Genomic DNA, 15,515 nt, shown 5'->3' on the forward strand with positions numbered 1-15,515 from the left:
GAATACTTCAGTTGAAAATTATGTCTTCTATGATTTATTCTCAGAACGTTAAGGTCTCAACTGAATGTTTGCCCAAATGTTTTATTAGTTTAAAAGTCCCCTTTGTTTTTCAAAGCACACTTAGCCATAATGTTGGCTCTTTCTATAGCCGCCTGAACAGGAAGAATGGCAGCCCTCTATCTAGACCAGTTATAAATCAGGTTCATAGTAGATGCCAATGCTGCCATTGGTAAATCTAGTATACAAAATATATGTATATATTTCTGTACTGTAAATACAGAATATTACCCTTTACCTCTTGTCTTATTTCTTATCCATGGATATATACCAACTTTTTAGCGCTTGTTTGAGAGGATTTATATTTGAATGAGAAATACAGGCCACCTCCCCATTTTGCCAAACATCTTTAATCTTCACCCACAAAAAAGATTGAATCATCAGAGATTATTTTACCTGAATCAACTCATACTGTTATAACCACATAAACACATTCCTCTGAAAGCTGTATTTATATTTTTTAACATGAGAATAAGTGGCATTGTGCATTAGTTAGTGTTGCAACCATGACAGAATTTATGTGATAAATTTCTCAGCCACTCCTAAGACAAAAGTTACTCTCTCTCCAAAAGAGTATGAGTGCTTCCATAAATACTTTTTTTTTTTTTTTTTGCCTTTTCACTTTGATTTTCAGGAAGCTCAGATTTAAATTCATTTCAGAATTGCTATAATTCTTTCCATTTTCTCTTCTGATAGGCTGATGTTCCAATTTTTAAATTTCAAATATCCTGTTTTTACATATTAAATAGTAACTAACCTTCAAGTATTTTTTTGTAAAGACTGAATATATATGAATTATAAGTAAGCAGCCATGATAATAACACTTTTAAAAAGGGCAGTGAAAACTTTCTCAGTTCAAATTATATGTGCATTAAATACAAAAAATTCCAACTTCCCTGGAAACCAGAGCATGAAAACATTTATGTAGAGAATAGCATGACCAAAAGAAATACAGTGCTAGCCACGAATTCAAGCCGCATATGTAATTTAAAATGGTCTAGAAACTACATTAGGGAAGGATAAAGAAGCAGTAAATGAATTTCAGTAGTACACTTTAGTTAAACTGATTTATCAAACTTATTATTTCAAAGTTCAATCACTGTTTTAAAACTTTGAGATTATGTTCTCAGCTTTCTTCAGAATTAAATGTATTTTGTACTTTCAATGCATCTAAATTTGGACCAGCCGCATTTCAGGTGACCCGTAGCCGCGTGAGCTGGTGACAGCGTAGCAAGTGTTCATGTGATTTTATCATACAATCCAGGGTACTATGGAGAGCAAAAGAGGGTGCTACTAATAATTATGCCAGGACAACAAGAAGAAATGTGGAGAGTCACAGTAATTTAAATAGTGACAATTGGCCAGGCACGGTGGCTCATACCTGTCATCCCAGCACTTGGGGAGGCCAAGGTGGGCGGATCATGAGGTCAGGAGTTTGAGACCAGCCTGGCCAACATAGTGAAACCATGTCTCTACTAAAAATAGGAAAAAATTGCTGAACATGGTAGCGGGCGCCTGTAATCCCAGCTACTCAGGAAGCTGAGGCAGGAGAATCACTTGAACCTGGAAGGTGGAGGTTGCAGTGGGCCAAGATCGTGCCATTGCTCTCCAGTCTGGGCAAGGAGAGCAAGATTCTGTCTCAAAAAAAAAAAGGGGCAGTTGCCTGTTTGGTCAGGAGATGTAATGAGACCATACAAAAGATAGAAGATTATAGATATAATTTTTATATGTGTGTGTATATATACACACATATAAGTATTATATATATTATATATGCGTATATAATCTATATAATTATATCAAAATATATTTATAATTTAGTATGCACGTATACACATATGTAGTTATATATATAATTTGTATTTTGCACAAATGAAAGAGAAAATATTGTTGAGTGAGCTTAGAATTTGAAGCAAAGGCACATCATTTTGATGTAAAAGGGGAGCAGCCAAACACCTATGTTTGATTTATGGAAAGGATTGAAGGTCATGCATAGTACTTTTCCACTGCACACATTCATACCCATTAATGCTCTACATTATGTCATCTTGAAATTTAAATATCATTATATAGGATGATACATACTGAACAAAGAGCCAACGTATCCTTAAATGGATGGTCTGTGATAGAGGCTTGTCTACACTGTCATGGATGTTTTGTATTAGATATTCGTCAAGGGTATTAAGCTGAACTTGCCTTACTGCTTTTTAATACCTTCTTTTACAAAATGTAATGTATACAAAGTAAAAGTGTTACTTTCCATATTCTATGGCACAGGATGAAGTCAACAGGCTGTCAGCTCTTCAACCTCAAATTGAACGATTAAAAATTCAAAGCATAGCCCTGAAAGAGAAAGGACAAGGACCCATGTTCCTGGATGCAGACTTTGTGGCCTTTACAAATCATTTTAACCAAGTCTTTTCTGATGTGCAGGCCAGAGAGAAAGAGCTACAAACAAGTAAGTAAAAAGCCTAAAATGGCTAGCTTGACATTTTCCAAATTGGTTATTTGTGGGGAAATCCGGAAAGTACTAACATGAAACAATGATTTCTGTCAGTGGAACCATTCTCCCTACAACCTATATTAACAAGGAATGAAATACCGGTGTAGCAGATGAGCTGTCTTTAGATTTTTTTTTTGTCCTCATAATAATTTCTGACTTTGAGAAACAAATAAAAGATGTGTTATATGGGCATAGCTTCTCCTTGGTGGATTCTAGATTTCAAAATCAGATGTTTTAAATATGGAAGAAAATAAAAGAGCAATTGAGGTCATATGAATACACTTTCATTAAGTCTAGCTCGCTGTACACACAAGGATATTTGCTAGGCATCTTGTAATACTTCTGTCAGTTCATCTGAAGAGTATTATAGCTTTAGCATACATGCGGCAACTGAAACTAAGCAAAGGGCAGATTATTCTTTGGGCTGCATTTTACTACTGGATCACTATAATTACATAAATCCTAATTTTTCCTTTGATGATAAAAGATAAAAGTGGAGCAATTATGCAAATTCATACCATGTGACTAGCAAATTTTTCAAGATGTTTCTTTTGTCTCTTACTGAATTGCTTTAATAAGATGATGTTAATACATAGTATTTGCTCCAAAATGTCTCTACTCATCAACTTAATTTTAAGACAAAAATTCTTTTCAGAGACAGATTCATGACCACCTTTATGAAATAGTAAATGAGTTTTTGATTCGCCATATACATGCATATATGTGTTCATGTGCACACACAAAAAATTATTGAGTAACATTGGGTTTGAAGGCATTAAGATAAAAGTAATTTTCTGAAAAAAATCTCTGCCCCAAATTTGTTATGAGAAGCACAGGAACATGTGTTTGTTTTCTACTACAACTTTAATTAGTTGGAAAATACATTATCCTATTGCTTTTCTTTTTAAATATTTAAGGAATTCACCATATAATATCATTTCCAGAATTAATGTGGTGATGCACAAAGCTGTTCTCATTTTCCAGCTTTTCATTTTTAGGAAAATGAAATGAACTAAATAAAGCAAAGGATAAATACTTTTTTTTTTTTTTTTTTTCGTACTTCAAAGTCGTTTTTGCTAAGAGGTTTATTTTCCTGTACAGGTAGTAAAACTTTATAAATAATACCAGCTCCCTCTAGTGGATTTCAGTATACTCGTTGCTGTGCCTCTGTAAAATCAATTTGGGAAAATATTTTAAATGTCCTAGATTTTCAAATATTGACCTATTTAACAATAATGTATTTTCACTTGTCATAAAATACATAACCCCCCCCCCTTAAAGTTAAATACACTTAGTGGCTATGCAGTAATTGTTGGGCAAATGTGTCTTTCCACTGGAAAATTACTTTATATATACCTCTTAATCATATTAAAGTTCAACTTTTTATTGTTTACTTTAAAGATGTTCAGAATAGCAAGGTCTGATAATTGAGATTTGTCTATGATGTTACAGTATAAATATGTAATAGTATATCATCTCTGTTCATACAGCTATCTGTCCATCCATCTATCACTATCATCTGTCTTCTCTTTTTTAAATTGCATACCTACACATGATGATTGTGTCCTAACTTTTTCACTGCATTTATATTTAAATAAACTGTCCCCATTTCCACTTTACCAACACATCTTGAATGTTATTATTCACCCTTTTGGAATGCTTGTCTAGATTAATAAATAACCCTTTAATTAAATATGGAATATATATAGTGAATGAAAAATGTAGCATATGAAATTACATAGTTTATTTTGTTAATTTGTAATTATTTCAAATAATTGCACATGTGTAAGCAGTGTCCCCAAATTGGCACCAGGGAGTAAGTCTCATTTCTTGTATTACTCCACAGTACTTCAGACATATTAAGTATGCAGGAAATAAGAGCTAACGGAAGTGCCTAGGCACCCATACTGACATTTATTTCCTCTTTACTTTTTTAAACTAGCTTTTTCACACAAAAACCTGGCTTTTAAAATACACTTTCAGCGGTGAGAAATGGTATAAGGAATTGGTAGTCGTTATCTGACATAAGTGATATGAGAAAATAATATAAAAAGATAAAATTCTTTCTATTTTCAAAGTACTTTTTAGTCTATACATAACTAATTTGTACATCATTTTACCTAACCCTCAGAGAGAAACACATTGAGTATTTGTTTTTTGTTACACCTATGTCACAGGTAAGCTAATGGGGTTTGAATAACTGAAAGGATGGATAATGGGATGCTATAAGAACTAGATCATATACATGAATGTTCATAACAACATTGTTCATAATAGCCAAAACATAGAATAAACCCAAATGCCCATCCACTGATGAGTATATGAAGAAAACAGGCACATCCATACAAGGCAGTATTACTGAGTAATAAAAAGGGATGAAGTACTGATACACGCTACAGCATGGATTACCCTTGAAGACATTATGCTAAGCGAAAGAAGCCAGTCACAAAAGACCATATGTTATATGATTCTATTGATATAAAATGACCACAATAGGCAAATCTGTAGAGGCAGAAATAAGATTAGTGGTTGCCTAGGTTTGGGAGGATGAGGGGGTGGAATTGTTTCCCATGACAATTGATAAAATACTTATCTAGAAACTGAAGACCAGTAAACCCATGTTATATGCTAGGTGAATATAGAAACACAGCATCTTGTCTGTTGTAGATGATTGTTTCAACAAAGAAAAAAATGAACACTTATCTCTAAATGTAAGTAAGGAAAAATGTTTGTGATATAATTTGAGTTTCTTTCATTAGCAATGTGGAAATCATGTCACCATGATTATTAGGGATTATGTTGGTTTGGTTTACTTTTGCAAAAATGGAGAAAATGGCAGTATTAGTTGTGACAAAGCCAGTGTTTTGTCTGTCCTAAAGTTTCAAAATGATTCTCTTCTGTTCTACACCATTAGATTTCTTTCAAAACAATGTCTTGCTCACTTATTCACTAATAAATTCAAGAAATATTTTTGAACACGTGGTATATGCCATAAGAGTGCTGGGCACTAGGTAATATACTTGGTGGAGAAAATCAAGAGCAATATGTCTTCATGGAGCTTATTGAAAGAAAGATAATAAAATTGAGTATCTGAATATTATTACAGAATATAATTACTTTGGGGTCTGAAACCATGATTCTGGGGAGATGATGTTAGAGCCAAACCTGGAGAATGTGCAGGTGCCAGCTGTGTGATAAGTTGGAGAAAGGACATTAGGAGAAATGAAAAGAAGCACAAATAACCAAAGGTGAAGAATGAGGGCTTGGTATGTCCAAAAGACATAAGGGAGGCCAGAAGCGCTGGAATGTAAAAAATCAAGGAAAGATTAGGACAAGATGAGGGTAGAATGGCTCAAGGCTACCATGAACTTCTATAAGAGGTTTGGATTTTGAGAGCAGTTGACATTTCCAAAAGAATTTCAGTTGAGGAAATTAAGTAACCTTATTTGTATTTTTGAAAAACCCTCTAGCTGGTATGTGAGGGAGAAATGGAATACAAGTCTGAGGAGAAGCAGGAAGACTTGTGGAAAGAATAGCCACACAGAGGAGAGTCCATTGAACCTTAAACTACAGTTGTGATAAGATTAAGGAAAACCAGTTCAACCCTTGAAGATGTGACGATCTGGGGAGATGTAGTGGGGAAGATATTCTTGCCAGAATTGAAAGAAAATAACTTTTACCTCTTACAGAGACAGTAGAAGAAAATTTTAGGGTAGGCAGCAAGGATGCTCTCCATGGCCATAATTTCAAGCTCTGTGGTTTGTCTCTACCCCTCCCTGTTAGGATGCTGAGACTGGGAATTAAAACAAAGATTGATGTGAACTAACTTTTCTAGCTGCAGGTCAGGACATTGACCTCATTTACTTTATTAAAATTTAAATTTTTTTATTTTAAAATTTTATTTTTAATACATCTAGGCAAAGGAATCTTTTGTTCCAGTAGACACATACTCTGTTGCATTGCTCCTTCACTCCAGAAGACAGATAAACTGTAAATGTTCCTTTTAAAATTGTGTTATTTTTATCAATACCATCGAGAGCAAGAAGAGCAGACATATTTAAGCAAGCTATGTGCTTATTGTGAGATAGAAGAATTATTCACTGACCTCAAGAATCATGGGAAAACTCGCTTAATGCCAAGTTAAAGCTATACATATATATGTATATACGTATATATACATAGTGTGTGTGTGTGTGTATATGTATACACACACACACACACACACACATATATATATATACACACACACACATATACACACACACACACAAACACAAATTATGTGATAGGAACCTCATACTGTTTTCCAAAATGGCTGTGCTAATTTACATTCCCACCAACAGCGTACAAGTATTCTTTTCTCCACAGCCTCTCCAACATTTATCTTTCATCATTTTGAAAGTGGCTGTTCTAATTTTAACATATGTAAGGTAACATATCATTGTGATTTTCACGTTTTTCTGATGTTTAGAGATGTTGAGCATTTTTTCACATATCTGTTGGCCATTAGTGCCTCTTATTTCAAGAAATGTCTGTTCATATCCCTTGCCCGTTTTTTAATCAGGTTATTTGTTTTCTTGCTGTTGAGTTCTGTGAGTTTTCTATATATTTTGGATATTAACCCCTTACTAGATACTTGGTTGGCAAATATTTTCTCTTGATCTGTGAGCTGCCTCTTCACTCTGTTAATAGTTTTGTTTCCTGTGCAGAAGCTTTTTAGTTTGATGCAGTCTAATTTGTCTGTTTTTGCTTTTGTTGTCCATGCCATATCCATTTCAGCATTATTCATAATAGCCAAGATGTGGAAACAACCTAAATGTCTATCACAGGATGAAAGGATAAAGAAAATGTGATATATATATATATATATACACACACACACACACATATAGATAGATGTATAGTGATATACATATATAGTGATATATAGATTATATATAGTGATATACATATATCGTTATATATATATAGTCCAATGTCTATATATGGTATATATACACAATGGAATCCTATACAGTCTTTAAAAAGAAGGCATTTCTGTGATTTGCCACCATGTAGGTGGAACTCGAGGACATTGCACTAGCTGAAATGAGCCAGGCAAAGAAAGACAAATACTATATGATCTCACTTACATGAGGAATCCAAAAAAAGTCAAGTTATAGAAACAGAATAGAAAGGTAGTTACCAGAGACTGGAGGGGAGAGGAAGGTTGGGAAAGGGAAGGTGTTGATCAAAGGCTAGAAAGTTTCACTTACACTGGAGGAATAAATTCTAGCGATCTCTTGTATTGCGTGGTGGGCACAGTTAATAAAAATCTGTATTTCAAAATTAGTAAAAGAATAGATTTTAATATCCTCATAATAAAAAAAGATAAGTTGGGCCGGGCGTGGTGACTCGTGCCTGTAATCCCAGCACTTTGGGAGGCCGAGGCGGGTGGATCACGAGGTCAGGAGATCGAGACCATCCTGGCTAACACGGTGAAACCCTAACCGAAAAAAAAAATGCCGATCTCGGAAAAAAAAAAAACAATTAGCCGGGCATGGCGGCGGGCGCCTGTAGTCCCAGCTACTCGGGAAGCTGAGGCAGGAGAATGGCGTGAACCCAGGAGGTGGAGCTTGTAGTGAGCCGAGATCGCGCCACTGCACTCCAGCCTGGGCACAGAGCGAGACTCCGTCTCAAAAAAAAAAAAAGTTGGTGAGGTGATTAATATGTTAATTAACATGAGCGAATATTTTACAATGCATACCCAGATCAAAACATCACATACCCCATAAATACACAGAATTATTATTTGTTAGTTAAATATAAAATAATTTAACAGGATATTTTGAAAACAGGATTGCTAAGTGGATAGAGCTACTTTTAGAAAAAGAGGGAAAATTCAGCCAAAGAAAAAACCCTTACATTCTAATAAATATTTCTGTAGTGTGGTAGTTTATACTTACACAAAGTTGGTTAGAAAAAAACAGCTGACCTGTAAAATAAATCAATTGTCCAGGAGGTGAAAAATAGAGCAGTACTTATGAAAATGACCCCAATTTCAGTTGGTTCATTGGAGTTTTATGACTTTTAAAACAAATTCTAAGGTGGCCTTAGATCAAATTCCTATAAACCCATCTATTTCACTCATGTCAGACCACACCTAGTGGCCTTTGTGAGAATGGAGCCTGAGCAGCAGGGACTTACAGCAGAGCAAGTGACATAAGCAAAAAGGCATGAAGTAATTAAATGGCATATTTAGATTGGAGGATAGAATATTGATTTTGATAGGAAATTGGGCTAAAATGTTGATTGAATTCCCAATCACAAAGATACTTGTATTTCAAATTAAGGAAACAACTTATATATTGGCATTAGAAATTCAAGTTATACTCAGACTTCCTTGCACTTCTAACTATCTGAAGGACCATTTCTAGTATGTTAATCATCATATATCATGGGTCCTGTCTTATTTCTTGACACCTTTGCCAGTGTTCACGTTTTGGAGAAATGCTTACTTTTGTCGTGGTCTATGTTATTTAATAAAGTTTGGAGCCTTTGCTGATTGCATTATCTCCTTGACTTTAGATTGATCACGGGGAATAGGAAAAAGGTGGGATCTGGTTGGCATGGAATTAAAGGCTCAAGTTGAGCATTTTTCCAAAGTAGATATATGTCATTAGTTCAACTTCTGCACATATGTGCACTGCATTTTTTCCCCACAGGTAATGATGGGGAATTCAAGTTGGACTCGATATAATATTCACAACAGGACTTTGCATGTTTTTAAATGCTGTCGCTATTAAGACTACTAACATATCATCTCTTTCTCTCCCCAAATGGATTACATGGGATCCTTTTCCAGCTTCTATATAAGCACTATCCAATAGAAAAATATTATGAGCCATATATTTAATTTTAAATGTTCTAGAAACCACATTAACAGATGAACAGGTAAAAGCCATTTCAAAATATTATTGTTTCAACATAGAATCAACAATTTAAAATGTAGAAATAGGTTTACATTCTTTTTGTATGAATTGTCCAATATCTCGTGTGTCTTTATGTGTACAGAACATCTCAACTCAAACTGGCCCCATTTCAAGTGCTTAACAGCCACGTAGCTGGTTGCTACCTTATTGGTTGGCGCAGTTATGTCTTCCTTCTCTCTGCTGTACATTCTCTTTTGCTTAAGTGCCTATTTTCTGAGTAGTTCTATTTTTTTTTTTACTTTATTTATTTATTTATTTTATTATACTTTAAGTTCTAGGGTACATGTGCATAACGTGCAGGTTTGTTACATATGTACACTTGTGCCATGTTGGTGTGCTGCACCCATCAACTCGTCAGCACCCATCAATTCGTCATTTATATCAGGTATAACTCCCAATGCAATCCCACCCCCCTCCCCCCCATGATAGGCCCCGATGTGTGATGTTCCCGTTCCCGAGTCCAAGTGAGGAGAGATTTTTTTTTTTTTTTTTCAGTGAAGTGTCATATATAACCGACTGTTCTGAGATCTCTTTATCATGATAGTTATGTCTTTCAGAATTTTCAATAGAGGTCTCTGTTTATTTTGCTTTCCAGTTAAAGTGGTTTGCCCTTGACATAGACTCGTGTGTTAGAAAACGTAGCATCTAATTTCGTACTTAGCTCTTTTGTTTGTAACAAAATAGTCTTGCTTTGTCTCTCTTGGTCTGTCCTTTGCTCTCCTCTTTTTTCTCGTTTCTTTTCCCTTTAGCCCCTCCCTCTTTTAAGAGTTAAAGACAAGCAGTTTTTAAACAAAAGATTCAGAAAACTTCTTTTTTATATTCCTATACTATAATTTTAGATGTCAGTTTGCCTATACTTTATCACTTCCATCCCCCACATGGCTATATTAAATGTGTAGATATTAATGGAATATATACATTTTTTACTTTTCAAGATAAACAGTAGTATAGGAGCTCTTAATTTTTATTTTTCCAGGAATTTACAGTGCGTGCCTCCAAGCTTGCGATCACTTATATTAATTTTAATTTTGTTGAATATATTTCACTAATAATACAACATATATCTGCATTTTAAAAATGGTCCTTTAGCAACAGAATAGTAGAAACTGTCATACGAATACTTTCTTTTGAGATGAAAGTTACATATTTTATAAGCAATATATTGGCTAAATGTTAAATCTTCAGGCCATATTTTTCCTGAGTCTGTGCTGAGTCTAATGATGTCAGTAGAACTCTTGAGGTCTTTTAAGATGGTAGGTTATTAGATTGGATATGTTTATTGTCTTATTGCTGTCAGTAAAGATAAACTTATCTGTTGGATTATTAATCTCTATTTCTACATAAAAGGAAACAAAGTGAATTTCCCTAGATGGAGCTGGTCTATTTCTGCTCCTATGTTGTGATCACAAGGGCAGCATCTATACACATCTCGCCGACTAGTAGGTTGGCCAGCTCATACTGAGTTTGCCCTTGGGTTCGTTGGCTCCTGTGTAAGACTTTTTCTTTCTTCTTATCCAAAACAGATTTAGAATTATTCACTGGCATTCCCCGGCATGCATGGTTTAAATGAGATACTCTAAATCATTGCAAATTTGTCAAGCATTTCCTGAACCTTGATAGCAATCCTTGCTGTCATTACGTAGTGTCGTTACATTCCACATAAAATCAGAAAAAGAAATTGTGATATTTATGTTTGTAGGGGTGTGTTTTTTTTTTTTTTTTTTTTTTTCCAGCTTGCCTCAGAAACTACATTAGATGGACAAATTCCCCAACTAATCTTTGGAAGTTTATTTGTTAAATCTACCAAAGAATTCCCAAGATATTAGATTTTTTGAAATGATCAGTTTCAAATGAATTGAATACCAAATTAGGGTGAGGATTGGAATGCAAGGAGGAATTTAAAATATGCATGTTTTAATTATAGTTTACCAATGTGAAGTGATTCCCATGAGATTCAGTTGGACCATTTAGCATAGATACATGCAATAAAAATTGTAAAGGTCTGTTGAATAGAAGACTAGTAGCAAATGACAGGATCTCATCCCATGTATGTTGCTCATCTTTGGCACTCAAAAGTAATTGACAGATAATCACTCAGCCTCAATTGTGTTAGGTGATGGAGAATGGATTGAATGAAAACCATGAGCTTTGAATTATGACTATGATAAAATTAAAACTTTATATTATAACTAGTGCTTACGATTCTGAGGAAAATACTGAATTCTCAGTTCAAATTTGATGTAAATTTGATATTTTCTGTTTAAACATATTAAACATACATTTTCATTGTTAAAATAATGTAGTTAAGGAATTAAATTCTGTGAATATGTAAATAATGACAGCATAAACATATTGCAAAAGGCAGGTAATTTTAATCATATTTAAGATGTATGTAAAGGCCAGGTGCAGTGGCTCACACCTGTAATCTCAACACTTTCCAAGGCTGAGGCAGGAGGATGGCTTGAGTACAGGAGTTTGAGACCAGCCTGGGCAACATAGGGAAACCTCATCTATACCAAAAAAAAAAAAAAAAAAAAATTAACCTGGCATGGTGGCACATGCTTGTAGTCCCAGCTACTCAGGAGGCTGAGATGGGAGTGTCAGTCAAGCCTGGGAGGTCGAGGCTGCAGTGAACCATGATTGCACCACTGCAGTCCTGCCTGGATGACAGAGACCCTGTCTCAAAGAAAAAAAGATGTATATAAACAATCTTTGTTACCTTATTGTATAACTTTCAGAAATATAGCTGATATTTTAATGGTCAGTAATCTTTGAAAATATGTAGCTCAGTTAGTAGCTCATTTCTTCATTGTTTTCTGATGGCCTGTATCATCTCCATAGTTTTAGGGGCTAATTTTTTTCTGCACTTTCCACTTTTACAAGTAGTTCGGTCTTCTGTCAGAACAGAGTGGAATTTTGATTTAGCTCTCAGTGGGGGGACTTCAAGTCTTGTACCTGAATACCGATCAGAAGTTATACAGAAAAAAATCAGTAATTCAGAGACTGAAGTGTTTCAATTTTCATTAAATAAATCAGAAAGAAGTTAAAGAGGAGACATGTTCAAGTTCCATTAAACCAATTTTTATGAAGCTTATGGTTCATCCAACATACCGCCTTGTGTCTACCCATAGTCTCCTCTCCTTCTAGATCATTTGCTGAAATTACATCTCAGACACAATCATTTGCTTCGTTGTAACTAAATACTTCACTTCACTTTACTTCACTGTTATTTATAAGGTCCCTTTTGGACTTTGTTTGTTAATAATCATCTAGCAGTCACATAAATGCATCTGCCACTCTCGCCACTCCTCTTCAACATAGTACTAGAAGTCCTAGCCAGAGCAGTCAGACAAAAGAAAGAAATAAAGGGTATCCATATCGGTAAAGAGGAAGTCACACTGTCAGTGTTTACTGACTGTATGATCGTTTACCTTAAAAACCCTAAAGACTCCTCCAGAAAGCTTCTAGAACTGATAAAATAATTCAGCAAAGTTTCTAGATACAAGATTAATGTACACAAATCAGTAACTCTTCTATATAACAACAGTGACCAAGCAGAGAATCAAATCAAGAACTCAACCCCTTTTGCGATAGCTGCAAAATAAATAAATAAATAAAATAAAACAACAACAACAAAAACTTAGGAATATACCTAACCAAGGAGTCGAAAAACCTCTCCAAGGAAAACTACAAAACACTGCTGAAAGAAATCATAGATGACACAAATGGAAACACATCCCATACTCAAGGATGGGTAGAATCAGTATTGTGAAAATGACCATACTGCCAAAAGCAATCTACAAATTCAATGCAATTCCCATCAAAATACTGGCATCATTCTTCACAGAATTAGAAAAAAAAATTCCAAAATTCACGTGGAACCAAAAAGGAGCCTGTACAGCCAAAGTAAGACTAAGCAAAAGAGAACAAATCTGGCGGCATCACACTACCTGATTTCAAACAGCATGGTACTGGTGTAAATATAGGCACATAGACCAATGGAACAGAATAGAGAACCCAGAAATAAACCAAAATACTGAAAGCTAACCGATCTTCAACAAAGCAAATGAAAACAAAGTCAGGAAAGGACACCCTTTTCAACAAATGGTGCTGGGATAATTGGCTAGCCACATGTAGGAGAATGAAATTGGACCCTCATCTCTCACCTTGTACAAAAACCAACTAAAGATGGATTAAAGACTTAAACCTAAGACATGAAACTGTAAAAATTCTAGAAGATAGCATTGGAAAAACCTTTTTAGACATTGGCTTAGGCAAGGATTTCATGACCAAGAACCCAAAAGCAAATGTAATAAAAACAAAGATAAGTAGCTGGGACCTAATTTAAACTAAAAAGCTTTTGCACAGCAAAAGAAACAGTCAGCAGAGCAAACACAACCCACAGAGTGGGAGAAAATCTTCACAACCTATGCATCTGACAAAGGACTAATATCCAGAATCTATAACAAATTCGAATCAGTAAGAAAAATACAGTCCCATCAAAAAGTGGCCTAAGGACATGAATAGACAGTTCTCGAAAGGAAATATACAAACGGCCAACAACCATATGAAAAATGCTAACATTATGAATGATTAGGGAAGTGCAAATCAAAACCACATGCGATACCATCTTACTCTTGCAACAATGGTAATAATAAGAAATAAATAAAAAATAGTACATGTTGGCATGGATGTGTTGATCAGGGAACACTTGTACACTGCTGGTGGGGATATAAACAAGTACAGCCACTATGGAGAACAGTGTGGAGATTCCTTAAATAACTAAAAGTAGAACTACCACCTGATCCAGCAATCCCATTACTGGGTATCTACTCAGAGGAAAATAAGTCATTATTCAAAAAAGATATTTGCACATGCATGTTTATAGCAGCACAATTCACAGTTGCACAATCGTGGAACCAACCCAAATGCACATCACTGAATGAGTGCTTAAAGAAACTGTGGTGTGTGTGTGTGTGTGTGTGTGTGTGTATGCATATACATATATATGTGTGTCTATATATATGTATGTATATATGATGGAGTACTACTCAGTCATAAAAAGGAATGAATTAACAGCATTTGCAGTGACTTGAATGAGATTGGAGACTATTATTCTAAGTGAAGTAACTCAGGAATGGAAAACCAAACATCGCGTGTTCTCACTAAAAAGTGGGAGATAATCTATGAGGACACACAGGCTTTAGAATGATACAATGGACTTTGGGGACTTGTGGGGAAGGTTGCGGGGAGGGATAAAAGACTACAAATAGGGTATAGTGTATACTGCTCAGGTGATGGGTGCACCACAATTTCACAAATCACCACTAAAGAACTTACCTATGTAACCAAATACCACCCATACCCCCAATAACTTATGGAAAAATAAAAAATAAATGCATCTGGTTAATAGAGAAACATACTATTTATATAAATTAAAACAGTGAGATTTTAAGTACCACAAAGATCTTTTAATAAGAAATCAGAAGTGCTTAGATTAAGTATAATCTCTTAACATTTTTATGAGTTCCCAAATAATTGCAATATAAGCATATTGAATAAAATTACCCATTTCTAACATTTCAGTATCCATTGCCAACACACTCTAAAATTATCGCAACCATCTGAATACTACATTAAATACATGCAAAATACTTTCCTATAGTCTTCTCATTTAGTGTAGAAGGAATTGGTGTATTGAAATGAGATTCACATCCCAGCAATTAAAATAATATGATTTAGATTATGTTATTTGATGTGATGATATAAACCAGGACTTTGCATTGTGATTTCATGTATTTAGAAACATTAGTCATTATCTGTTTAAATATGGCTTCTCCCACATTCTGGGATGCATATATGGTAGACCATTTTACTGTATTTTCTATCTTTTTGTGTCTCCATGTTTCATTCCAGGTATTTGCTTCTGAATCTTAAGGTTTAGTAATTCTCTGTTTACCCCTGTCAAATTTGCTGTTAAACCC

The 15,515-nt window shown here is 34.7% G+C and overlaps 1 protein-coding gene across 1 annotated transcript in view; it reads left to right on the forward strand.

Annotated features, from left to right (window-relative positions):
* The window catches only part of DMD (dystrophin), a 2,292,995-nt gene that overhangs the window by 876,775 nt on the left and 1,400,705 nt on the right, over nt 1-15,515 (forward strand). The window contains 1 exon segment of the mRNA XM_026451980.1: nt 2,335-2,515. Within this exon segment, the coding sequence (XP_026307765.1) occupies nt 2,335-2,515 (181 nt within the window).

This window comes from Piliocolobus tephrosceles, chromosome 12, assembly GCF_002776525.5.
Source record: "Piliocolobus tephrosceles isolate RC106 chromosome 12, ASM277652v3, whole genome shotgun sequence".
Classification (NCBI taxonomy): Eukaryota; Metazoa; Chordata; class Mammalia; order Primates; family Cercopithecidae; genus Piliocolobus; species Piliocolobus tephrosceles.